Consider the following 25996-nt stretch of genomic DNA (forward strand, 5'->3'; position numbering starts at 1 on the left):
TCTCGTTTGCTAGACGAGTGCCCTAACCACTAAGCTACAGGACTCCAAAGACCCAACTTACCTCTTTTCTCCCCCCCAGAGGATAGTGGTATCATATAGTTTCTGATCTCAATTTTCAGAATACAGGAAACTCATTGAACCTGGAAAATGGAAACATCTCAGCTTGAGATGTGAACACCTACTCCAATGGGAATCAGCTTCATGAAATTCACTATTACAATGCAAGACATGTACACTTCTCTGTACAAGACAGTTTGATATCATAGCAAAATCAACCTGGGAACTCTGTCAGCATCATTTACAACACAGAAACCATTTGAAACTGAAAACCCTAACTTTTTGTTGAGGGAATAGTTGGGGGGGTGGGTGGGGGTGGAGGAGAAAAATGAGTAAACTCCACATTGTAGCCTGTAAAGTTACACTGGCAGATATCATGACCCAAGTTCTCTCTGGACTGGAAAACAAAAGAAAATCCAAGGTATTTTGTGAGTGACTGTCAATTTAATACGAAATACTGGAAAAGAAGCAGAGATATACAACCCTAGTAATAATAACCCTTGCAGTTGATACAGCACCTCATCATGTCGTCGAGATGTCTCAAAGAGCTCCACAGAATATACTGTAAAGTGAATTGAATGTATATTTTGTGGGCGAAACACGGCAGCCAATTGCACACAGCAGTGTCCCACAAACAGTCATGGATTTAGTGACCAAATTATTATTACATTTTGGTTATTTTTGGGGGAGGAGGGAGGATTATTACCCAGGAAAGCAATCCACTGACTAACAAATGCAAGTTGCTGTTGTTATCCCATAAGATAGCCAGTAGTTGAACTCCACAAGATCCTACAATTGAATGTTGGAATCTCAGCATTCCCAGATTCAAAAGGTTAGATATACCACACCATTGAGACATCTCCGAGTACTTTGCAGAGTATACTGTAAAGTGGAGTGACTTTGTGGGTTAACATGGCAGCCAATTTGCTTCTCCATAGCAATGACCCACAAAAGCAGCCAAGGAGCTGTTGTTATCTTTAACAACATCCACCTGATACACAGATGCAACCTAATTTGACATCTCACCCAATGGATGGCACCTCCAACAACAGTTCTCCCTAGCATTGCATTGGAGCATCAGCATAGATTAAGGGTTCCGATGTTTGGTCGAACCCACACCTCTGACACAAGAGGTGATGTTACTACCAACTGAGCCACCTTATGCATTGTTTGAATCAGGCAGTAATCCACAATTTGTTTCAAGGCAACGTCAATGCTGCCTTAAAAAAACAGCAACATAGACACTAGGATTTACCAAATCTAGATACTCAAGATTTCTTAATGCTGGATTTATAAAGGCAAGTATTTTGATGTAATATCCAATTACAAAAAACAAGATACAAAAGGTTTGGAGCCAAGAAAGTGTCATGCAATTTTAAAAAGAGGGATTTGACTTGCATCTGTTAGCAATAAGTGCAACCACAATGTATGCACTCAATTACATGGGACATGGTCTTGAAATCAGATGTACAAAGGAGAGTCTCTAGCAGACACTAGACCCAAATTTTATTACATTAGAAAGAGCAAACTAGGGCATGTTAAGACTTCACACTATTCCAGCTCAGCATGTTAAATATGCGTAAAAGTTAACCTGGGTCTCTTTGAATGATTAATCAAGGAATAGTTTATAGGGAAAAACTCCTCTCACTATTCATTCAGCAACATTCCAAACAAGTTAGGATAGCTGACACCACACAGCCCAGCTCACTCACCCACCCACCCGGGGAGCGCAACAACAACAACATGGGAGCAAAGGAGGGTGACTGAAGGCACAGTCTAAGAGGGCGGTCTTGAAGGAGGCGAGGCAGAGGGACTGCGGGATGGAGTTCCAGAGGGTGGGGGCACGTAGGCTGAAGGTCTCCCTGCCCATTGTGGGGTGGAGCGTGTACTCCGTGAAAGCACAGTGTTTACAACCTGAACCTTTGTAGAAAGTTCCATTCAGGGGTGGAGGCAAAGAGAAAAGCCTCTCGCTTGGGGGGTGGGGAAGGGAAAGCATGAAAGCTGTAACAAGCCAAATGAACTACGCGAAGCTACACAATAAGCAGACATTAACATGGGATGATGCACACCACTAGCTAACAAGGCCAGGTTTAAAAAAAATACAAGGTTCGTGACTTGCTCATTCGTATCCAGTTCCTAATTACAAAAATGGGCTTCAAGCCACAACTTTGACTCAAAGGAGAGAGCACTACTAACTGTTAGGCATTAGCCTGGCTCAGTTACTAGGAATTCATGCCTCAGAGTCAGAAGGTTGTAAGTTCAAGCCTACATCGGGGCTTAGCATAATTCTAGGCTGATACTCCTGTGCAGGGCTTTGGGGTGGGGGTTATGGATGGAGCGAGAGAAACACTACATTATCAGAGGTGTAGTCCTTGAAACATTAAACTGAAATCCCGTCTGCCTGGTCAGGTGGACCTTTAAGATCGCATGATACTGTTTGGAAAGGGAATTTCTCCAGGTGTCCTGGCCAACTATCACAATCCCAGATAAAAATTTGTCATTGGTATTTTGTGAAAGGAACTATATCAAACACAAGGATTAATTATTAATAACTGCAATTGTTCAAGAAAAAGGCAGTGGAAAAGTTCCAACAATCTATTAACTACACAGAACGTGTAGTTAATAGGTCCCAGTCTGACAGTGTCAGAATGGGCACTCGGGACTCTAGGTTTGGAGTCAGATATGGAGCTCGATTCTGTAATGAGGATCAAGGATCATGCTCAGAAATACAACCTGCTAGGTGATCACTGGTACACAGTGAGCTCATCATGCTCCAATGAACACAGATACAAGGAAAATAGTAATAATAGTAGCGCGTAAAGCACATCAGAAATGAACGCTACACATCCTGGTGTGTGAGGTAATATTCATTTATTCAGCAAACGACATCAGCCAGTGGAATGAGACAACTGGTGGAATTGTGCACATTAGTACTGATTTCAGAACGACAAAATGAGATTATATTTTGATATAACAACTCACAAGACCCTATCGTAAGAAGGTAATTTGTGAGGTTCATCCGGTTCCCATCATTACTAATGTGAACAAGTTTCAAGACTGATATGACAGCATCATTGAAAAAGGGCATTTATCTAGATGGATATTCCACTGTGATGGGGGAAAAAGAAAGCATTGCATTGTCAAGAGATGCCATCCCAGGTACAGTCAACTGAAGTCCTGCAAATGTGGATGCTGGGTCTCGTGGCAGCATTTCTGAAAAATGGAAAGGAGTTTCTCCCAGTGTCCAGGACAACAATCCCCCTACCACCACAATTAAAAAAAAGGCATTTTGTCAGACTTTGTGCATCTCAGGTGGATATGGCAGCGTTTTGGACAGAGTCTAAATTGAAGTTTAAACACGATGGAACTGGAGATCAGGCCGGTGATTTCAGTTTAGAATGAACTGAAGACACAGAATCCCGCTAATGATAGTTACTTTTAAAGTTGCACCTGTATCACACTTGGCATCCCCTGCAAACACTAAATGGCTTATAATTTGCTGCAGACACGACCAGGCACTGCCTTGTTAAAAGAACGGAGTCTGTTCCTTTGCAGTGTTTACAGCCGAAGCTGCCAGTACTGTGAGCTTATCCAGCTGCCTATGCAATCTGTTTAGGACATTTGGCCAATTTACAGAACTGCCTTCTGTAGAAGATTTGTATTTGTCCAATATTAAACCAGCAGAACTTCAGGAATGTAAACCCAAGAAATCATTACCAGATTTGGAGTTGTACGATTTGAATGCTTAATTGGCCTGTTATCCTGGTCTGTGAATGAATGGCAGAGACCCCAGTGAGGGTCAGTGGAAGTTTATACATTCATTAACTTGTGTGTAATATAAACACATCTAGCAAGTCATAAATGGGAAAAAAAAACAAGAGTCCGTTTGCAGTCTAAACAAGGAGGCAATTCCCACTGGTTTGACCACTAAGTCATCTGTGGGCTAGCCCTGCTGGAAGGAGGATTTGACTTGAGGTGGCTGCCTAACTTGTGTAACTATTGGATGAAAGGACGAGAAAAACAGCAAATAGACCCAATGGCCTTGTGTAGTTTATTTGTTACTGGCAAACTGCATCCGAGGCTAGTTATTACAGTATTGGTTTAACAGTCATCTAGAAATAGTTACAAGTGAAGGTATCCAGATCAATACTCCAGCAGTCAGTATAAACTATTGTATATCCTTGCATCACTCAACGCAACTGGAAAATCCAATAATTCAATAGTCAATGATCAGCTAATTAACCTTAAGGTCTCATTCAAAGCGAGTTAGATTCAAATGCTTAATTTGGCCTGTTATCACTTTTTAAAACTAACGTTAGAGCAGTCTAAACGAATAGTACCAGGTTTGGTTCAGGTGAGTTAATGTTGAAGGTTTAAGTAATCCTTGCATTTTATCCAATGCGTTCTTGTTTCATCAATAAACAGCTTCATAAACTTCACAACTGGCCCTGCATCTCAGTTCTATTGCACATCTTCAGAATGCAAACAGATTGCAGCAGATGATTTGCCTGTGATGTTCAGACTGGTACTACACACCAAACCGTTTCCCCCGTGAATATGGTGCCCCTACAGTTAAGTCACTATGCGGTTATCTTCAACCAGACTCATCAATGATTAGTGGGTCTCTTCACTTTTACCAATAATTGAATTTAGCATTTAGCAAGCGCTGGACAGGCTGAACCTTTGGAACCAGTGCTGGACCAACAAATACATTAGTCGTTGCAAGTTTTAGTTGTAAAGTTCTATCTTCCATGAAGCAACAAGTGAGGTATTGTACAAGTCACCATGTCAATACTATTGCAAAGCAATTTTAAAGATTAACTCATGTTACCCAGCTTAACATTTTTTAAAAAAAGATTGTTTACCTGCTTGGATGTTAACTTGATGAGTGAACCTTCATACCCCTGTGCGGAGGAGGAAAGAAAGAAAAAAAAAAAGAGTTGAACATATTAGTTGGTAGACAGTGAATCACTCAGAACAGCAGCAGCAACTTGCATTGATATGGCACACTTCACGGGGTAGCATTCCAGAGAGCCACACAGTGGAGGAGTTTGACGACGAGCCAGGGAGAGAGGGAAGGTCACCTCAGGCACAATCAAAAAGTAAGGTCATCAGGTGGGATTCGAAAGTGGGGAGCGGTGGGGGGGGGGTGCAAGGCGGAGGGATTGAGGGAGAGCGTTTGAGTGTAGATATTAGTTGGTAGTCTAATGAAAAACTTGCTCAGAGTTAAATTCTAATCAAGCAAATGTTTGACAAACTCCCCTTTGAGGAATGTACGAATGAAAATGTTTTGTTCAAATCAAAGTAGGACACAGCCAGCTGATTGGCGAGATTGTATTTAGATGTTGTACCTCTAAAAATGCAAGAACCAGATTAAATATTGTTCTGGGACCTCATTATGCCCCACGAGTTAACCCTTTGGATGCTGGCAAAAATACATGGGGAGATAGAATTTGTTGGGGAGGGGGGTAGTTTCTGGCATTGGATGAAGTTAACCAAATGGCACAGGTTTTATCCAAGTTCCTAAAAAGCGGCCAAGGTTTTATTTTCAACTAAATTCTCATGTATTAATTCAATGAACAAAGTTGGACATTCTTCCCCTCTCCACATTCTAATGAGCAAGGCAAACCTCAACCTTATTTTCCCCAGACTCAACATCCAGTAACCTAGCCTCCGCAAAAATGATCCCATTGAATATTTGCTCTTCTGTCTGTATTATGTGAGGTTACTCAGCAACTACAAACTATTAACTGGACTTTTTTTTGGTCAACCATGTGTCTGATCATTGCTAAAACTCATGCTTAAGAATATCCAAACCAAACAGAGTACAATGTATCCCACCTATACATGGAAATGCCAAGATTTTTATTGGAAAAGATTATGTATTCTTTCCCTGGAAGAATTCATCCTGCTCACCTCAGACAGTGCTAGGCACACGTTGTCAAGAGCCAAGGCTTTGGGCCCTCAAGATTGTGGGTTGGGGTAACTGCCAGAATCTAACCAGTTAAAACTCCATTGCTATCGCTGTTTGGCAAGCTTTCCCGCTGCTTGTCCAGCTAGGATTAGACTGCCCGTTAGGGCTTTGGCTAATAATTCAATAATTATGAGGAATGAAAATGGAAGATTACATGGGACAAAAGAACCTAAAACAGCCGTGGTTTCAGAAGGGATACATTTCATCTGACCATCAGTTGATTGAGATTAGGGCTCTTCAGCTTTAAAAGGGGTTTTAGAGAATGAAATTGAGAAAAAACCTTCTGATGTAACCTTCTGACAGTAGGACAAGAGGAAACGGCGTCTTAGAAAGAGTGATTAACAAACAGGTTGCCAGGAAGGGTGGTTGAGGTAAGGATGCTGGACTCATAAGAAACATCTTGATACTATGGTTAGACCGTAAGTGGGTGTTGTGGAAGGGTGAGATCAGAGGGCTGAAGGGTCTTCTTCATCCCAATCTTAGGAATTTCTAAGTTGTTTCTCATTTCTAAAGCGATTTATAAACACTTTGGTTTTGAATCGGTTTCACAACAGTGACAGGATGGGGTAGGGAGCTGGCAAAGCAGTGAAATCAACACCATTGTACACAGAGCTGTGAGCTCATTTTATTGTACAGGTCATTCAGCAAAGTTACACTGACCTTCATCAGCCTGCGCATAAAATAACCTTCCCAATCATGCCATCTCTAGTGAGCTTCACTGCTTTGCAAAAAAAAAACTCAAGAGTTTGGCTGCACTAGACTCCTCAAACCAATTGGTTTCCTCCTCATAATATGCTGGGTTACATTAGGTTCAAAAAAATTCTCATTATAATGAGAATTGCCAGTTGTTACACACAAGTTTCCTTCCATTAATCCTGTCCATTCCTTTCAGTTTCACTTTCCAGCCTCTCCTCAAGCCAAGGTATGCGTCCGCTGGCATCAGTCCCAACTCTCAGGTCACTTATTGCAAGCCAGGTTATGGATGTACCTTTGTGCCAGGAGGCTGACATTCGCAATTTTCAATTCAAACAATTGAGGCAGGACTGTTATTCTAGGCCTATGCCACACAATGACTCCAGAACAAACTGCACTTGGCTGTGCATACCAATTTCACTGACTTCAGAGGTATTGCACTCCAACAACAACAACTTGCACGTAGATAGCACCCTCCATGCAGGGTAGCATCTCAGAGCGCTTAACAGTGGCAGAGCCTGACTCCGAGGTGGACGGGGAGGAGGTGGCCATAAGCATAGTTGAAGAGGAAGGTTTTTGTGGGGGGGGGGGGGGGGACTGGAAAAGGGGAGAGAGAGCAAGGGCAAGGTGGAGGGACTGAGGGAGAGTATTCCAGAGTTTTGGGGTGTAGTTGCTGAAAGCACGACCTCTGATGGTGGGGCGGAGGGTCCCAGAGATGAGCAGGAGCCAGTGCCAGTAGAGCGGAGGTGCTGGGTGGTGTATTGGCGAGTGAGGAGATCAGAGAGGTAGGGAGGTACCAGAGAGTGAAAGGATTTGAACACAAGTGTGAGGATCTTGAAGTCAATCCGTTCAGTGCCAGTGGAGCCTGGGCCAAGACTGGTGAGATGTGGGTACGGAATTTTGGTCTGGGTCAGTATGTGGGTGGCACTCCATGCGACCCAATATGTCCAGTTATTTCTCTGTAGGTTGCAGAGGAACGCTCATTGTTTTCCTTGTAGCTCAGAGGATAACAGACTATGAGACCCAGCTGTTTGTGGGAATCAGGCACTTGGTGTGGGTTTGGACGGGTTGTCGACCTTTACACAGCGACGGCTGCAGCTACATCCAATGCCTTTGCTGAAGTGAACGCTTCATTAAAGCAGAAACCACAAGAGCAGCCACCACCATCTATTAAAGCTTACCCGCTTGTGACCGGTCAGTTCACCTTCTCCTTTACCTGAACTTTAACCTCCTACATATAGACAGCTTCTGTGTACAGAGCAGAGCTGAGAGAGAATTTGGTGCCTACAGGTCCCGACTCCAGCTCCAGGGCTGCTGTCAATATCACAGTGGGGAGGTGAAAGTGATCAACAACACTACATGAGTGTAGCGTCTTTCACATCAGGAGGACGTCCCGAAGAGCTGGACAGTCAGCTCGAGCTGGGGTCGGAATTGGGGAGGAAGCAGGGAGATCAAAAGCACAGGTGAAGAGGAGGGTCTTTAAGGAGGCAAGTGAGGGGGCGGAAGGACTACGGGATGGAGTTTCAGAGGATGGGGCAGAGCGGCAAAGACCCGCCCACCAAAGCGGGCAGGATGATAATAATAATAATAATCGTTGCATTTGATATAGCGCTTTTCACGTCGGGAGGACGTCCCAAAGCGCTTCACAGAACACTCTGTAAAGTGAATTGACTGTATATTTGTGGGCGAACGCGGCAGCCAATTACGCACAGCAATGTCCCACAAACATTCGTGGATTGAAAATGACCAATTTATTATTGTTTTTGTTTTGGAGGGATTATTATTAGGCTCTGTGTGGAGTAAGGAAACTTGCCCAAGGTTTCACCCTCTGCCTGGAATTGAACTCAGGTCTCTCACTTGCAAAGCGAGTGCTCTAACCACTGAGCTACAGGACTCCACGATAGAGGTTATGAGGTCACAGAGATGGAGGGGAGCAAGACCATGGAGGGCTTTGAAGGCGAGGATCAGGATCTTGAAATGTGTCTGCTGTGTGATGGGAAGCCAGTGGAGTCGGGCGAGAATGGGGGTGATAGGAACGCGGAGTTTGGTGCGGAAGGGGACACGGGCTGCAGAGTTCTAGATGATCTGCAACCTGTGGAGGGAGGATTTGGGAAGGCCGACAAGCAATGAGTTTGCACAGTCAAGCCTGGATGTTCTAAATGCACGAATGAGGGTTTCGTCAGCCTGCGGTGTGAGACAGTGTCGGAGCCGGGCGATATTGAGGAGGTGGGGGAAGGCAGAGCGGGTCATGGCACGGGTGTGGGGTAGAACGGATAGTTGAGGGTCGAGGTTCCGAACTGGCTTAGTAAGGTGGAGCGTGTATCCATCGATGGTGATGCTGTAAGCCACTGAGGTGTGGAGGTGCTGACAGGAGCCAATCAGGAAAGCCTTGGTCTTGTTGAATAACTGAAGAAAGTTAGCTCTCATCCAGGACTTGATGTTTGACAAACATTCTGTCAGGACAGCAGTGTTCCTGGAGTCAAAGAGAGTTGGGTGTCATCCACATACGTGTGGAAGTTGACCCCATGTCTGCAGTTGATGTCACCAAGACGGAGCATAAAGATATTGACGAGGAGGGGACCAAGGACCGAGCCCTGAGCTGCACGAGATGGTGCGGGGGCAGAAACCGTTTGTGTAGATGAAGTGGAGGCGGTACAAGAGGTACGATCTGAACTATTCAAGAACAGAACCGGTTGAGGTGAGGCGATAGATGAATAGAGTGGTTAACTGTGTTGAAGGCAGCAGAGAGGACAAGGAGGCAGAGGGAGCCCTGTTTTGGATACTCTGATGGACAGAATGTCATTTGTCACTTTGATAGACTAACACTAAGGTAGGTCACCAGCATTAACTACCAACTGAGGTCTAAAGAGCCCATTTACTATTGTCGGGCTGTGAGTGTATGTTTTGAAAGACGATGTTCCCACAGTGAGGATTCTTACGAAAGACTTACCTTAAATGGTCGAAAGAGCAGGTAGAGTTCCCGTGGCTTAATGTCCATAGGAAGACCACTGACAAAGAGTGTACGGACCTGCATATAACAGGAAGACAAACAGTCAGTGTTTGATTGAAAAGGACATCAAGTCTGCACTAGCTGAGTAGGAATATTACTCCTGCCTGAGGTACCATAGCTGCACTGCTCGATTCAATTAAAGTGTTTATTCACACTACATGCATACGGAGTAGAGGGCTAGAGGAGAGAAAGGAAGGTTGAGGACCGGTAGTATTAAGGTTGACATGGCGTAGTGGTGGCATGGAAATGGGCTATTTAACCCATAATTCTGTAACTATGTATATCCAATCTAGCTCAAGAAAGAAGGATTAGTCTGTGGATACCTCTCTTCCTGTGAGCCATTCCACACCTGAGGGTAGAAGCTGAAATACTAAAGCACGAGCTCGGACAAATGGAGCCATTACTCAAGGGCCATTACTGTAGACAGGCTGAAGCTCCGGTTCTTTCTGATCAGCCGGGTGTCAGTCACGCACGAAAATTGGTCACCCTATCCAAACCAGACAGCGTGCCACATGTGCGCCACGTACACATGGTAATGTTCACTTCTGAAATGGAATGTGCACTCTCCCCAGAGGGAATCACTCTGCTTACCCAATTCCAGAGTGCATTAAGTGCAGGTTGGTGAGAGCCAAGGCTTGAGGACTTTATCCTACATGAAGGGAGCTGTATAATAATTTAAATTTTTTTCATCACCCCCTTGTACCTGAAGCAAATATTTGATAATTACATTTGAAAAAATCAGTCCCAAAACATTTAATAAAAACAACACCTCACCACGTCTTCAAACCTGACTGAGTGACGGTCAATGAAATAAGAAATATTGGAATAGAAGCAGAGATATAATAATAATAATAATAATAATAATCCTTGCATTTGATATAGCGCTTTTCACGTCGGGAGGACGTCCCAAAGCGCTTCAAGAATATACTGTAAAGTGAGTTGACTGTATATTTGTGGGCGAACGCAGCAGTCAATTGCGCACAGCAATGTCCCACAAACAGTCATAGATTGAAAATGACCAATTTAATTATTGTTTTTGTTTTTTGGAGGGATTATTATTAGGCGTGTGGAGTAAGGAAACTTGCCCAAGGTTTCGCCCTGCCTGGAATTGAACTCAGGTATACTATTAATAATAATAATCCTTGCATTTGGTACAGCACATCATGTCAAGATGTCTCAAAGCGCTTCACGGAATATACTGTAAAGTAAATTGACTGTATATTTTATGGGCGAAATGCAGCAGCCAATTGCACACAGCAGTGTCCCATAAATAGCCATGGATTGAGTGACCAAATTATTAATGTACATCTTTTTGAAGGGATTATTACTCCCGGAAAAGCAATCCGCCATTCGACTTACAACCGGGTTCCTAAACACTGCTAAGTAAACAGAGGCATGTGGAGTAAGGAAATTTACCCAACATTTTGCCCTGCCTGGGAATTGAACCCAGGTCCTTTGGGTCGTGAGGCAAATGCTTGAGCCACTAAGCTACAGTACACCAAGGTTCTAGCTGCTCATCCAGCGAAGACCACCCTACCCATTAGGGCTTTGGCTCGAAGAGTTAGCAGGAACAGAGTGGGAAGAACACCTCATTTCAGAGGACAGCACTTCCCACAATGAAATTCTCTCCCAAGCATTGGATTGGACTGTCAACCGAGCCTACACTCAGACCAACAGGAGTGTGCTACTAACTGTGCCAAGACGTTTGTGCAAGAAAGCCTGTCTCAATTTAAGGAGCAATGCCAGGCATTAACAGAGCACTCTATTAAGCAGGTTTTAAAGTACAATAATAAGGTTTGATCCAAGTCCTCAGCAAGGTCAGACATCTGTAACGTGCAAATGCTACATTGGCATAATGTGGTTTCAAGTTAAGCTGCCCTCCTTTGTGTTCACAACTACAAAACTTATCCTCTCACCACAAAGTTATAGATTTATCCAGGATCAATTATTCAGGTAACTAAAGGCATTGATTTAAGCAGCATAGTGGGTTAACTCCTGCCCAAACAGGACATGATTAATGTCATTAATCATCAAGTATTTTTTTTACAAGGTACGATTTGACAAATTGACTATTTTCCTGCATCAAGCTAAAAGAAAGGCCTCTGTTAGTCTTTAGATTATACCATAACCTGGTTGTCATGGCATTAAGTGCAGTAAAGAGGCCAAGTAGCAGCTAAACACAGGGTTGGGCCAGATTTCAAGGCTCCGTTAACCTTTGAGAATGAGCGATTTATTGTGTGGGACACAACTCACTGCCGACTATAAAACCACTTTCTGGTTCACCTCCAAAGTAACCCTGATCTATGCAGTATTACCAATTGCCATTTGTAGATTCAAAAGGCTAAAATTGACAATTTTGACAAGTACAGAGTGTTGCAAGGTTCTGACAATAATGCAAACAGCAGATGAATTTCAATGTAGAGAAATGCGAGTTATTGCATTTTGGAAGAAAGAGTGAGCGGAGGAACAGAGAGCCCTGGGGGTTCAGGTAAATGAATCCTTGAAGGTGGCAGGACATGTAGATAAAGCTGTAAAAAGGGCATATGGGATAATAGGCTTTATAAATAGGGGCATCGAGTACAAGAGTCAGGAGGTTATGATTAACCCATATAAACACTGGTTAGGCCTCAGTTAGAATACTGCGCCCAGTTCTGGGCACCGCACTATAGGAAGGATGTTAAGGCATTGGAAAGGGTACAGAGGAGATTTACGAGGATGGTACCAGGAATGAGGGACCGTGATGATGAGGAAAGGCTGGAGAGGCCGGGATTATTCTCAATGGAGCAGAGAAGGTTACGAGGACCTAATAGAGGTCTTCAAAATCATGAGAGGATTTGATAGTTTAGAAAGGGAAAAACTGTTTCAACTGGTGTGTGTGTCGGTGACTCAAGGTCACAGATTCAAAACAGTCTCTAAAAGAAGCCGAGGGGAGGTGAGAAGAAATTTTTTCACACAGCGAGTTGTTTGAATCTGGAAGGCATTGCCTGAAAGGGCGGTTGAGGCCGATTCGTTAACAACTTTTAAAAACGCGGTGGATGGGTATTTGAGGAGGACAGGTTTGCAGGTTTATAGGGAAAGGGCTGGAGAGTGGGATTGACATTACATTGATCTTTTCAAAGAGTCGCACAGACTCAATAGGCCGAATGGCCTCTTTTTGTGCTGTACAATTCTATAAGAGTGAAATGGCTTCTTTCCTGAAATGATGTAAGTCTAAAGTTTGCAGAATTGAGGGCACTATAATAATAATAAATAATAATCCTTGCATTCGATGCAGCACTTTATCATGTCTTCTAGATGTCTCAAAGCGCTTCACAGGATATACTGTAAAGTGTACTGTCTATTTTGTGGGCAAAACGTGGCAGCCAATTGTGCAAACATTGTCCCACAAACAATCATGGATCGAGGGACCAAATTATTATTTTTGAAGGGTTTATTACTCCAGAAAGCAATCCGCCAATTGACTAATAATCATTCCTACTTACTGCTTGATAAACAGCGGCATGTGCGTGGGGTAAGGAAACTTGCCTAAAATATTGCCCTGCCCGGGAACTATTATATCAAGCTTGGTTGACGCACATACAATACCTACATAGAATATTAGTGCATTTACAGTCATACCCAACGTTGAGAAAATTGGCTTTGTACATGATTTAGTTGGACTTTTGAAACACCATAAGAAGTGGATATAGATTGTGTAAATTGCAGTAAGTTAAGTGTCAACACCTAGTTAATGCTTAACCATTACAAAAAGGTTGAATAATTGTTACAAGTCACTAAACCTGTTCAGTATCACTCTGCTGTTTGGAAGTAGTTTGGGGTTTAAATAAAACTAAGTCTCACTGTAGAGCAACAAGTTGCTCTCAAACACATTTGCAACAAGAGAGGGGGTTATCTTTAGACAGAGCGGAGAATTTAACTCAACAGCCATTTTCTGCATGTCCCTCATGCCCTCCATTCCACCATTAGTGGCGGTGCTTTCACCAACTATGCCCCGAAACTCTGGAACACTCCTCTATTCCTCCGCCGTTCCCCTTCCTTTCCCATCTTCAGGCCGTGCCTGAAGACCTTCCTATGCGACCATGCCTATGGTCACCTCCCCCACCTCTCGACTCAAGCTTCTTGCTCCCCCACTGTTAAGCGCTCTGGGGTCCAACCCTGTGTGAGGGGCACTAGATAAATAAGTTGTTGTGATTTACCTGGAACTGTCGGGAGCCAAATGCTCCCAAGCTACATATGTTGAATGCTTGCAAATGAAGAGCAATAGATTAATCTTTGGATTTAATATAGCGTCTATTCTCAAAGTGCTACTGAGGCTCTGTAAAATGCAAGAACAAAAACAGAAGTCGCTGGGAACACTCAGCAGGTCCGGCAGCATCTATGCAAAAAGGAAAGCAAGTCAACATTTTAGGTCCACGACCATTCGTCAGGGAGGGGTGGAGAAAAAACGAGGCTTTTAAGGGCTAACAGAGGCTTTGAAACCTCTCCCCCTCCCCCAAAATGCCCCAGTTCTGAGCGTTTCCAGCGACTTGTTTTCATTTTCTGATTTCCAGCATCTGCAGTATTTTGTGTTTTCTGTAAAATGTAATGTGTGTACTTGTAGACAAACAACAACCAATTTGTGTGCAGTGATGTCCCTGAAGTGTCCAACTTTTTTTTTTTGAACTTGAGGGAACTTTGGTCAGGACACCAGGAGAAACTACCTTCCTTAATAAGGCTGCAGGAATAACATTCACCCTAACAGGACAATAGAATCATGGTTAAGTCTCATTCAAAGGACAGCACCTCCGGCAATGATGTGCTTCCCCTTTACCCTTCCTTTCCCCCCACACCTCCGTAGCGGACTCTCGCAGGCCAACATAAATTCTGCCTCAATCACAGCTTCCAGCAGGACACTCCATATCCTAACTGCTCTGTAAATGAAAAACATTCTAACATTCTATCCATTTTTTTTTGTTTACCAGCTCTTAAATTGAGGCCTCTAGACACTGAGTCACTAGTCAATTAATAAGTTATAGAAATATTAGTTCCATGTCACACCAAAGTCAAATATTGACTAGAGTCAGGTATTTACTCACAAGTAATTGCTGTTTGCTTTCCACCCATCAGCATATCAGATTATACTAGAGACAAGTTACTATGTGAAGAAATGTGTCTGCATTATCGGATTTGGGTATTAATTGAATTGGTTAGCAACTCAACTGTCTAATTGTAAGCCCAGTTGAGGGGTGTGGGGGATAGTTTCTGTCTGCAGGCTCAACATTAGAGAATCATGAAATTAACCTCGACAAATCACAGATCATCCCAATTACATGCTCATAGGTTAAGATGATTCAGGAAAGAAATGGGGGTAATTAGATGGATCTAGTTTGAACTATTTATATGAACTCTCTGCAGGTCTTGACGAGTTCACAGGGAGCATTTCATTCATTTTGAAGTGTCCATTAATATTTACATTTCATAAGGGTCATCTAAACAAATGGAGTGTAGCCAACAGTGATAATTATAAGGTTGACATCCAAAGCTCCTGCTTAGAATTAGACAAATGCAGGTTCTCAGCCCTTTTGGAGATTAAGATGCAGAATATTTAAAATTTAGCTAAAGTTCAGGCACAAGTTATTAATAACATAATAATGATAAGTTTCTTCTCAAAATACTTTGCAGGATTTGCATCCGTTTTTCATCTACAAAACAGTCACTCCACTTTACAATATTGTATATCCATGAGGCACTTTGAAACGTTGCCACGACGTGGAAGGTGCTTTACCGAAGTTAAGAAGGTTTATTATTAACTATAAAGGCAACAACTATTCTGGAGGTGAAACATGACAACCAATTTGCATGCAGTAATACCCCTCAGTACGGCCTTAAAATGAATCGGTTTATCTGGAGGATTAGTTGACCAGGACACCAGGAAAATATTCTTCTCAAATAGTGCATCGGATCCTTAATGTTCAGCTGACCAGGCAAACAGGCCCTTTAATGTTTCAGCGCTGTTCTGACTGTTCAGATCTTTCGGACGTCCTCCCGACATGAAAGGCACTCTATAGATGTAATTATTTTGTTGCTGTTGTTTCATCTAAAGGACAGCTCCAGCAATGCAGCACTCACCCAACACTGCACTGATGTGTCAGCCTAGACTACCATTTCATGTAATATAATAATAATCCTTGCATTTGATATAGCGCTTTTCACGTCTTCGACATCCCAAAGCACGTCTCAGAATAGACTGTAAAGTGAATTGACTATGTTTGTGGGCAAAACCCGGCAGCCAATTGCACACAGCAGTGTCCCACAAACATTGTGGATTAAAAATGACCAATTTAATATTGTTTTGAAGGGATTATTATTAGGTGTGTGGAGTAAGAAAACTTACCCAAGCTTTCGCCCTGCCTGAAATGAACCCAGGTCTCTCGCTTGCAAGGTGAGTGCTCCAACCACTGAGCTACAGGACTCCACAAGTGTAGTGACACCACAAGTAGCAACTCAAATGCATATAGATTGATGCCTGTACACAAGTACACTACAAACAATGATCAGCAAGATGTCATTGATGGTTCAAGTCACCAACCTTGATTTATAGTATACGTTTGTGGTTGGACTTGCTCAAGCTTGGTCTGGTAACATTAAGAACGTCAAGGAACACACGGACAGGACAGAAAGTGCTCCAGCAAGTCTGGATAAGAGTCACTGAGGTATTGGGCAAGATTTAAAGCTAATTTTCTGCCAGATCAACCAACATAAAAAGGGAACATACAACGCCTTAATTCAAAGGTTCCACCCCTCAAGTCTTGTGCAAGGAAAATATTCACTGTTCTCCATATCAGAGGGATAGTGACTGGGAGGATAAACGATAGATAGGAGCCCATTTTGTGTCTGAACATTTCATTTTAGTAGCATTGCAAAATTGAGAAAAAATTGATCCTTGCAGAGAAGCTTAACAACAATAGCATTTGAAGTAATAATAATCCTTGCATTTGAGAAACACCTCATCAGCTCTTCAAGATGGCTTCAATGCTTCATAGAATATATTGTAAAGTGAATTGACTGTATATTTTGTGGCCAAAACAAGGCAGCCAATTGAATGACCACTTTTTATTTTTGGGGGGATTATTACTGAGGGAAAAGCGATCCACCAATCAACTAACAACCTGGTTCCTACTTACTGCTAGGTAAACAGAAGTGTGTGAAATAAAGAAATTTACCCAGTGTTTTGCCCTGTCCGGGAATCGAACCCATTTCCTCTCGCAGTTCGAACCACTAAGCTACAGGATTCCACACTCCCAAGTAGTGCCTTATCACGCCCTCGAGACATCTCAAAACATACTGTAAATCAGATTGACTTTATTTTGTGGGTGAAACTAAGTGATCAGTTCACTATTCAAGCAGAGTTAAGGGGTCAACAATGGAAAGGTTTTCAATCTGGACACTTACAACTGTAGCAATGCCTGAAGCAGAAATAATTAAATGCCTACATACATGTGGGATTTGCTCTAGACATGCCTGTAACATCTGGTTTCACACCATTATATAAATATTAGTACAAGAAACAAAAGTCAATGGACCGCAACATTCCCAAACACTTCAGCGGCCGATAGATATAGGCACAGGTGGATCCATGCAGTAACCTGCTGACAGCTTGTGCTTTGAAACAATTTGAATGCGTCAGCCTGGCTCAGTCGGTCACACTCTCACCTCAGAGTTAGACTGTTGTGGGGGTCAATCTAAACTGACTCCGATGCAGTGTTGGGTTGCCGTTCTTTGGATGAGACATTAAACCGAAGTCCCATCTGCCTGTTCAAGTGCATGTTAAAGATCCCTTAGGAATTTCTTGTTTCACGTTATCCATTAAAAATATATATATATATAAAATTACATTTGCGACAATTGATGAAAGAGCTGGTTTAGGCATTTTAACTACTGGCATCAAAATTGTGAACGTCCACAGTTTTAATCCCGATTGCACCTGCGCAATAGACGTTCAGCTCACCTTAACACTTCATAAATATTTCTGCACAAAATCCGTGCATTAAAAAAAGTTTGTGCGTTTAGGGATTTGTTTCTCTTTTCTCACATTATTTCATCTTATCAAAACACATAGGGCTCAGACAATCCCTCAGATACAACTGATTATTCACTTCCAAGAATTTGGCTGCTGGGTCGCCTACAAATAGTCACTACACTTCAGTGTGAAGCACTGCGAGACACCCTGCCACCATAAAGGCACTATATTCAATCCAAGGATATTAATACAATAATTTTAAAGGCAAGGCTGTGTAGATTATTCTACTCACCTTGGAGCTCTGATCACATATTAGTGCTGTTACATCATTCATCTGCAAGTCCCCCTTATGTATTAGTAAGCGTTTGTGATTTCACCACTGAAAGGAATGTGTGGATAGCAGTGATGATTCCACATAGGTCAGAGGGTTTCTGGAGATTTACACTGGCCTTCAGATAATAATAATAATAATCCTTGCATTTGATATAGCGCTTTTCACGTCGGGAGGATCAGGCATTAGTGCACCTGGATCTCAGTCCTTGCTTAATAAGGTCCTGGAGTTGGGATTTATAGAACATCCATCACAGGAATAACTGAATCAGGAGAGTTAGCCTAGTGAATGCTCAACACCAACACTCGGGCCAGCAATGAAGGGGTTTGGTTTCCAAGCCCAAGCTCCCAACTGTTGTTACAGAACCACAAAGTGACTTTCAACATTGCTTAAAAAAAATCTGGAAAACCTCCAAGAGCAGAAAACCTGGGTTATGGCCCAATAGCAAAATAGTGGTTCATTGCAAGTGTATCATGGCTGGCAATCAAGGCTAACAAGTGTTTGTTTAAAAAGAACTCAGTGGAGTAGCTGACATGACTAAAGCACCACATTCTCCCAAGCACTGCCTGGCAGGGCAGCAAACAATGGCTGTGCATGGCAGCACCTCAGCTCGTTTACACACTGGTTATCCAGTGTCACGAGTTGGGTTTCAATTGAACGCTCCTGGATTCCAAAGGGTCACTGTATACGCTCTGGAATTACTGTGTAGGCAAACCGCATCAATGTTAGTGCCTGCAACATCGCAAAGCACTTCACAATATTTTACTATAGAGTCGTGCAACTACTTAATAAAATGTGTAGCCAAACATAGCAGCCAATGTCCCATTGGATCTAAAGTTGAGGATTACTGTTGAGGATAATACCAGGTGAACCACCTACCCTCCCAATTATCTTTTAGAAGCATCTTGATCTATAACAGCGTTTCATACAGTGCCTTAACATGGCTTCAAGATTCAAAGCGCTTCAGATATTGCTGTAAAGTGAATTGACTGTATATTTTGTGGGTGAAATTTCCCAATGGGCAGACAGGATCCTGGTTAAACCATTACCTAAAAGGACAGCACCGCTAACAATGCAGCATTCCCCAGCACTAGGCTTGGTGTGGTTACAGCCCATAACTTTCTGATCCAGAGATGAGTACTGCCAACTGAGCCAAGTCCTTGCAATAGGTGCAGAGTACACAAGATGTTTGCGATTTGAAAAAAGCATCACCTATGGTATAAATTTGTGGTTAACAGGATGTCCTCTAATTGCCAGAGATAGCCTTCTTATTATTTATATACATAACAAGACAGTTCTTGTAAGAGTCTCAACCTTCTCTTCACATTTACCAATTTTGACCTTCATACACACAGGATTTTGTGCTCTGGGTTATTTATACCCAGACACAGCAAGCGGTCAATCACTAGAGTTCACAGAATATCCTGTGAAGCACTTTTAGATGTCTTCCTGATGCAAAAGGCACCAGGAAAGGATTTTTACCTTCACCTACAGAACACTTGACAGCAACTAAGAAATGCTTTCCCTTCTCCCAAATCTGTGGTATACACTACAGAGTGGGTTCTTTGCATCTTTTGAAGCTTAATATCATTTACACTACAGAGGGTACAAACCTAGACAGCGTTTACTCTTGCAGCTGGCAAGTTCTTTTAGATGCAGCATTCTTCATCCAACAAGGACAGGGGTGGGGGGGGGGGGGGGGGGGGAGACACCTTTCGAGACAGATCCTGAACTGCCAATGCTTTTGGTAGCGCTTACAAACCTGGCAACTCACCCATTTGAATTTTATCATCTATTTCCTGCTGGCTCTACATACTGAGCCTTTATTCCAAGGAGCGTAATGACCATTTAATGGAACAAAAACATTCTCCAAAGCAGTTTCCTCATCTAACTATTCCACAAAGCCCAAATCTAGGTTTTAGCTGGGCTCCAAGTCAGTAGTACTTGCTTCTGAGTCAAAAGATTGTGAGATCTACATCTGGCCTTTGAACTCACTGTAGGCTGACACTCAATTGCATTGCAGTTGGGGTGGGAGGGGGCAGAAGAGAAGCAACCCATTGTCATAGGTGTCATCCTTCAGATGAGATTTTAAACCCAGATCCCGTCTGCCTGTTCAGGTGGACGTTAAACAACAACTTACATTTTTATAGTGCCTTTCACATCAGGAGGACGTCCCAAGGCGCTGGACAGTCAGGGATCCACACAGTTGAGGGTCGAACAAGACAATGAGGTTCCGTATTGGCTCCATGAGGTGAGGAATGCTTCCATGAAGGGTAATGCTGTTAGCGTCCAAACTATTGAGGCACTGGCGGGAGCCAATCAGGAGGCCCTCAGTCTTGTTGACATTCAAGTGGAGGAAGTTAGCTCTCATCCAGGATTTAATGTCCGACAGGCAGTCTGTGAGGACAGCAGTGGTCCTGGAGTCATGGGTGATGACAGAGAGGTAGAGTTGGGTATCATCTGCATACATGTGGAAGTTGACTCCATGTCTACAGCTGACGTCACCAAAAGGGAACCCATGGCACGATTCAAAAAGAGAAGAGTTTCTCCCAGCAACCTGGCTGACAATTCCCCAAACAAAATTACTATTTGTGGGATAGTAAATACTGTGTGTAAAAGGTGCTACATGATTATTAAGTGCTAAAAATTGGATCAGTAGAATTGTGGAACATTTTAGACTTTGGAAATACATTCATCACAGTTAGCTTCTTCCCAGATCATGGCAATCTATCACATCACAAGCTCAATTGCAAAGAGGAATCATCCCCATCCAGCCATTAAGATGGACAAAGGTAGTTTTTCAGATCAAAGCACGTTTTGGCTGCTTAGTTGGACTACCCAACTTGCAAAGGCTTTGGCTTACAAGATTGATCACATGAATGAAACCCCTCAGGGTTCTGCTCAAATATGAATCACATCTTTAGATACAACCCCACACTTTACACCTTGCTTCGGAAAAGCAGTCAATTGATCAACTGCATATGAAGGAACTGTACCTCACACATCAGTAAATTGAGAACTAAACTCACAACCAGCCATCAAAATGTGTCTGCAGAGTGAACTAACCTCGAGTCTATACTCTAGTACATACTTAGATCAAATATCTTTAATATACAGTCCCAGAAATAACCTAGCCATATTGCTGGAGTATCCCTTGTATATATAACTATTGAAGAGGCACAGGACTGTATATTTAAGATATCAAATAGTCAGGAGGCCCAGTTAAGGAGAGAAGATGCTTTTCTCCTGTAGGAGACGGAATAATCACGCTATCCAACAGCTGCTTTGCATCCACTGCTGATTTCATCTGAGATGAAGTCACATTTTGTGCAAGTACGCAAAAAAAATCTCTGATATTTAGCAATTGCAAGAGCAGCTGTACAAAGACTTGCAAGTCAGTTTATGGAAGTCCTGATCCAAGAAAAGCCATTTCTTGGCAGATGAGCCCTTTCATGATTCACTTGTAACGAGCGGAACCTTGATAAGCAGACAGCCTGGCCAAGTACATATATACACACACACAACCGAGTGTTGTGGATTCTCAGCAGCTTCAAGACAATTTGCACCAAAGCTGCTAAACTTGGAGACTCGCTAAAGGAGTGGAATTAGCCTTTTCTTTGGTTAAACGATCCACATTCCTTGTACATTCAGGCAACTCGGAATAAATATACTTGCGTGCAACTTTTAAGTACACTGGAATTTAATCTGCAGGGTTTCACAAAGTCCTGTTAACCCCGGTTTCTTTTTCTTACAGTGAATTTATTTTCAATGGCAAATGAGTCGAGTGCAACACAGTCACTTCCTCCTCACTGACTCCATGGTATGGAAAAATGTGGCATCGAACACGGCAATGGATGATTATCTGCCACGAAAATGCTGGTGTTCACACATTCCCATCCTTTGCACAGCTAAATACAATTAAACACATGTACTGATACAATGAAGTAACTTCTAAATACAATTATCATCATTCTTTCACATGTTGTTGGTCAGTGCACCATGTAAACAAAAATGGGGTAAAAGGATTTTGTGAACACTCTACTATATTCTCTGAATTACCAGGGTGAGAGATAAGATTCCTAAATTGGGGAAAAGTGGTTAAGTAACGGCAAGCAAGATTTCCTTGATGGATAAATTTATAAGCTAAGAATTGTCACATGAATGTAAAACTACCTTGCTACATTCAAGTGCTCAAAGTTACACTTTATTGCAACAGAAAGCAGGATACACGTCCATTTTCAATGCAACAATGGATCACAACTGCATTGTCAGAAGTCCTTACAAACTGAGGTCCCGTCTGCCTGTTCAGATGGGCATTAAAAATCCCACGAAGCCATTTGAAACGAAAAGGGAGTTTCTCTCTCCTGGTGTCCTGGCTAACAATTCCCCCAGATAAAACATGGTCACTCGCTATTTGCAAGACATTGCTGGGGCCATTTTGGCTGTCACTTTCGCCGATAGTCATCACACTCACTAGCAATTACTCCAAAACCACTTTAGAGAAGTTTCTAACAAACACAAGAATTCCACTGTTCCAAGCCATATCATCAAATAACTATTATTTGGTTCAAAACTGCAGAGAAGCACTTGTGTGGTACTCTGCTGACCGCCTCATTCAATGAACAAACTGGATTGAAATCTACAAGGTTCTCAAAGGGAGTCATTATCCACTAAAAACTATAACTGATGACAATACGGTAATATAGCAAAAAGGAACTTGGTTTTATGGCACAGAAGAGCAACGATATCACAACAACATGCATTTACATAGCTTTTTACGTGCGAGGCAGTGTATCAGTGGCGGAGCCTGACGCTGAGCTGTGGGGAGGCGGAAGGTGACCATTAACACGGCCAAAGAGAAAGATCTTTAGTCATGATTTAAAAGAGGGGAAGGAGGGGTGTAATGCAGAGGGATTGAGTGAGAGAGTTCCAAAGCTTCAGGGCGTAGTGGTTGAAAAACCAGGCAATTGTCAAGTGCAACGACTGTTAAGAGACAAACAGATATGATTTGTGCCGAACAAGGTCCCGCAAACAGATACAAAATGCTCACTGTGTGATGGACTTGCCAGGGCACAACAGGCGAGTTGGAGAAACTCTCTTCTCTTTTCAAACAGCATCACAGGATCTTTTAACAATTCGGAAAACAGGCAAGATTTTTATTTTAACATCTCAGCAGGAAGACAGCAGCTCACACTGTCCGCCGAGAGCAAAATACACGCACACAACAAACAACAACTTTCACGTCGAGAGGAGCTCCGATGGCGCTGGACAATTAGGGGGTCGGGATCAGGGGGGGAGTGGAGGGCAGGGATAGTAGGTGGTGGTCAACTGTGCAGTCGACAAGGAGGGTCCTTTGACAGTCTTACTTCAATCCTGATGGCGATAGCAACTAGACAGACATGGCTACAGATGGGACATTGGACTGTTCGATAGATCAAGGTCCATGACCTTGAAGTCACAGTTTTATGGAAAAAACTTCAACCTTTTTGCATCAGCTGGACTCTCGTTCCGGGGTTAATGTCCCATATCGAGGACCTTCCCAGTCAGAAGTGCAGTCCTTCAGATGAGGCATTAAACCACGGACCCGTCTGCATATTCAGATGGACGTTAAAAGATCCGATGGCACAGTTCAAAATAAAAAGGGAGTTTTTCCCCCAGTGTCCTGAACAGTAATCGCCACAGAAAGATTGTGTCATTACCCATCATGGCTGTTTGCAAGACATTGGGTATAGATTGGCTGCTTCATTCACCTACAAAAACAGTCTCCACAATTTTACAGAAACATTTGTGACTTGTTCCCGAGACATTTTAAGACTCTGTACCAAGACAGTTCCTTCTAAAAGCGAGGCTATTTGCGCACTCAGCTCAAGAGTCAGAACAATGTGGGTTCAAGGCTCACATTGGGACTCAGAATCTCACTCGCTAAGTTGACGCTTAAATGCCGTGCTGGTGGAGGTTGCATTGTCGGAGGTGCCGTCTTTTGGTTGAGACGTAAAGCAAGTTCCTGTCTGCCTATTCAGTGGGATGTTAAAGATACCATGAATTGAGAAAGGAGTTTCTCTCATCCCTGGTGTCCTGGCCAACAATCCCCCAAATAAAATTGGTCCCTCACTCCATGGCTGTTTGTGGGACATCGCTGTGCGCTAACTGGCTGCTGTGGTTTGTCCACAAAACACATAAGTCAATCCACTTTACAGCATTTCCAGTGAATCGCTTTTTAGGTGTCAATTATCTGATAAGACACTATCAAATGCAACGATTATTATTATTAGCAGCGTTGCAGAGACTCGATACAAGCAAACAGATACAGTATTGTTGGTCTGGTCCAACCACTATTATAAGGGGGAGGAAGCGAGAGATGAACACTGCTGGTTCAAATCGTGTGTGAATGCCAAACACAATAAAGCTTCCAGCATCTCAGCAGGAGGTTTGTGAGGCATTACATCCAGTAATTTAGGTCGCATGATCAATATTGAGCACACACCAGTCAGTCAATAGCAGGTGACAATGTGACCAGACTCAACTTTGTCTCATTCGCCTCGTTTGCTCACTAAAACAAAGCAACACCAGATAAAGGGGCACGATGACCAGTTATAACTTCAGAAATTAACAGGGAACATTGCTTGAAATAAGAGTTCAACGGAAGAAGCGAAGGTTGATAATGCCTCAGTTTGATACAGTGCACATCACGACAGGAAGCAGTCTCAAGGCACACAATTAATTGCACAAAAGGTAGTGACTATTTGTAGGTGAATGCACCAGCCAATTTATGCACAGCAACATCCCACAAACAGTCAGGAAGTGACCGGTTTTAATCAGGGTTTGTTAAACCAGAACACCAGGAGAGAGAGAAACTCACTTCTCTTTGTAGAGTAGTTGCAGGTTCTTTAAAGTCCTCTTGAACAGGATTAAACAGGACCTTGGGTTAACATCTCATCCAAAGGATGGCACAACCGACAATGTGGGTAACCTCAACAATGAACTATTGAGAGTTCGGAGTCGTGATGTGAGAGACAAAATGTTAATTTTAAATCCTTAGTTCTGTAAAAAAACAAATCCCCTCCCAATCTGGATAAGCAAATAGGTGGAATGATTGATAACCTCCCACTTCCTGAAGTTGCCAAGCGCATGGAACAAGTTTCAGAGGCAGATCTACTGCACCAGCCGGGCTCAGTCGGTAGCAACAACAACTTCCATTTGTATAGCGCCTTTCATGTAAAGCGCATTCTCACTTCCCAGAGGAAGGCTGGAGATTTAAAACTCCTGTCAAGTCTGAACTCACAAGCCAACACTCCATTGAGGCACGAGTTGAGCCCTATTTGTCGGGGATGCTATCCTTCAGATGATGGTATTAAACCAAGATTAAACCTATCTGCCTATTCAGATGGACATTAAAGATACTGTTCGAAAAGAGAGCTTCTCCTGGTATCCTGGACAACAATCCCCCAAGATAAAAGTTGGTCATTCACTTAATAAAACAGTTTATAGTCTTTCTTGACAGGAGGTCATCGCAAAGCGCTTCATGTGATTTACTGTAAAGAGTAGCGAGACAATTTGCTCACAGCAACATCCCAAAAACAACCATGGAGTGAGTGACCAACTTCACAGCTGTTTACAGGATGTTGCTGTGTGCAAACCGACTGCCGCGTTCACCCACAAAACAGTTACTCTTTGGGACGTCCTCCTTACAGGAAAGGCGCTGTATCAAGTGTGATCATTTTCTATACATTATGGACTGCAGACACTGGCCAGTGGTTAGGGGAGAGATTGGCTGGATTGGAATAATAACGTTTGATCAAGTTATTGAAATGTCTCAAAGCGCTTCACAAAATATACTGTAGAGTGAATTGATCATACTTTGTGGGTAATAATCTCCCCCCCCCCCCCCACTCCCCAGGCAATAAAGCTGGGAGCCAGCTTAGTTGCACAGGT

The 25996-nt window shown here is 42.9% G+C and overlaps 1 protein-coding gene across 5 annotated transcripts in view; it reads right to left on the reverse strand.

The window, feature by feature from the left end:
- The window catches only part of rbpms2 (RNA binding protein, mRNA processing factor 2), a 42764-nt gene extending 19576 nt beyond the window's left edge, over nt 1-23188 (reverse strand). For 2 of the 5 annotated variants that reach the window (XR_006085663.1, XR_006085662.1), the window contains exons 1-3: nt 23115-23188; nt 9675-9752; nt 4923-4961 (exon numbers count right to left, since the gene is read on the reverse strand). Coding sequence is in view for 3 of the 5 variants with exons in the window: in XM_042342900.1 (XP_042198834.1) it covers nt 4923-4961; nt 9675-9722 (87 nt within the window). In the remaining 2 variants the exon portion in view is untranslated. 5 annotated transcript variants of the gene reach the window in all.
- Between the last annotated feature and the right edge of the window lie 2808 nt (nt 23189-25996).

This window comes from Callorhinchus milii, unplaced genomic scaffold (genome assembly GCF_018977255.1).
Source record: "Callorhinchus milii isolate IMCB2004 unplaced genomic scaffold, IMCB_Cmil_1.0 Scaffold22, whole genome shotgun sequence".
NCBI classification, from domain to species: domain Eukaryota; kingdom Metazoa; phylum Chordata; class Chondrichthyes; order Chimaeriformes; family Callorhinchidae; genus Callorhinchus; species Callorhinchus milii.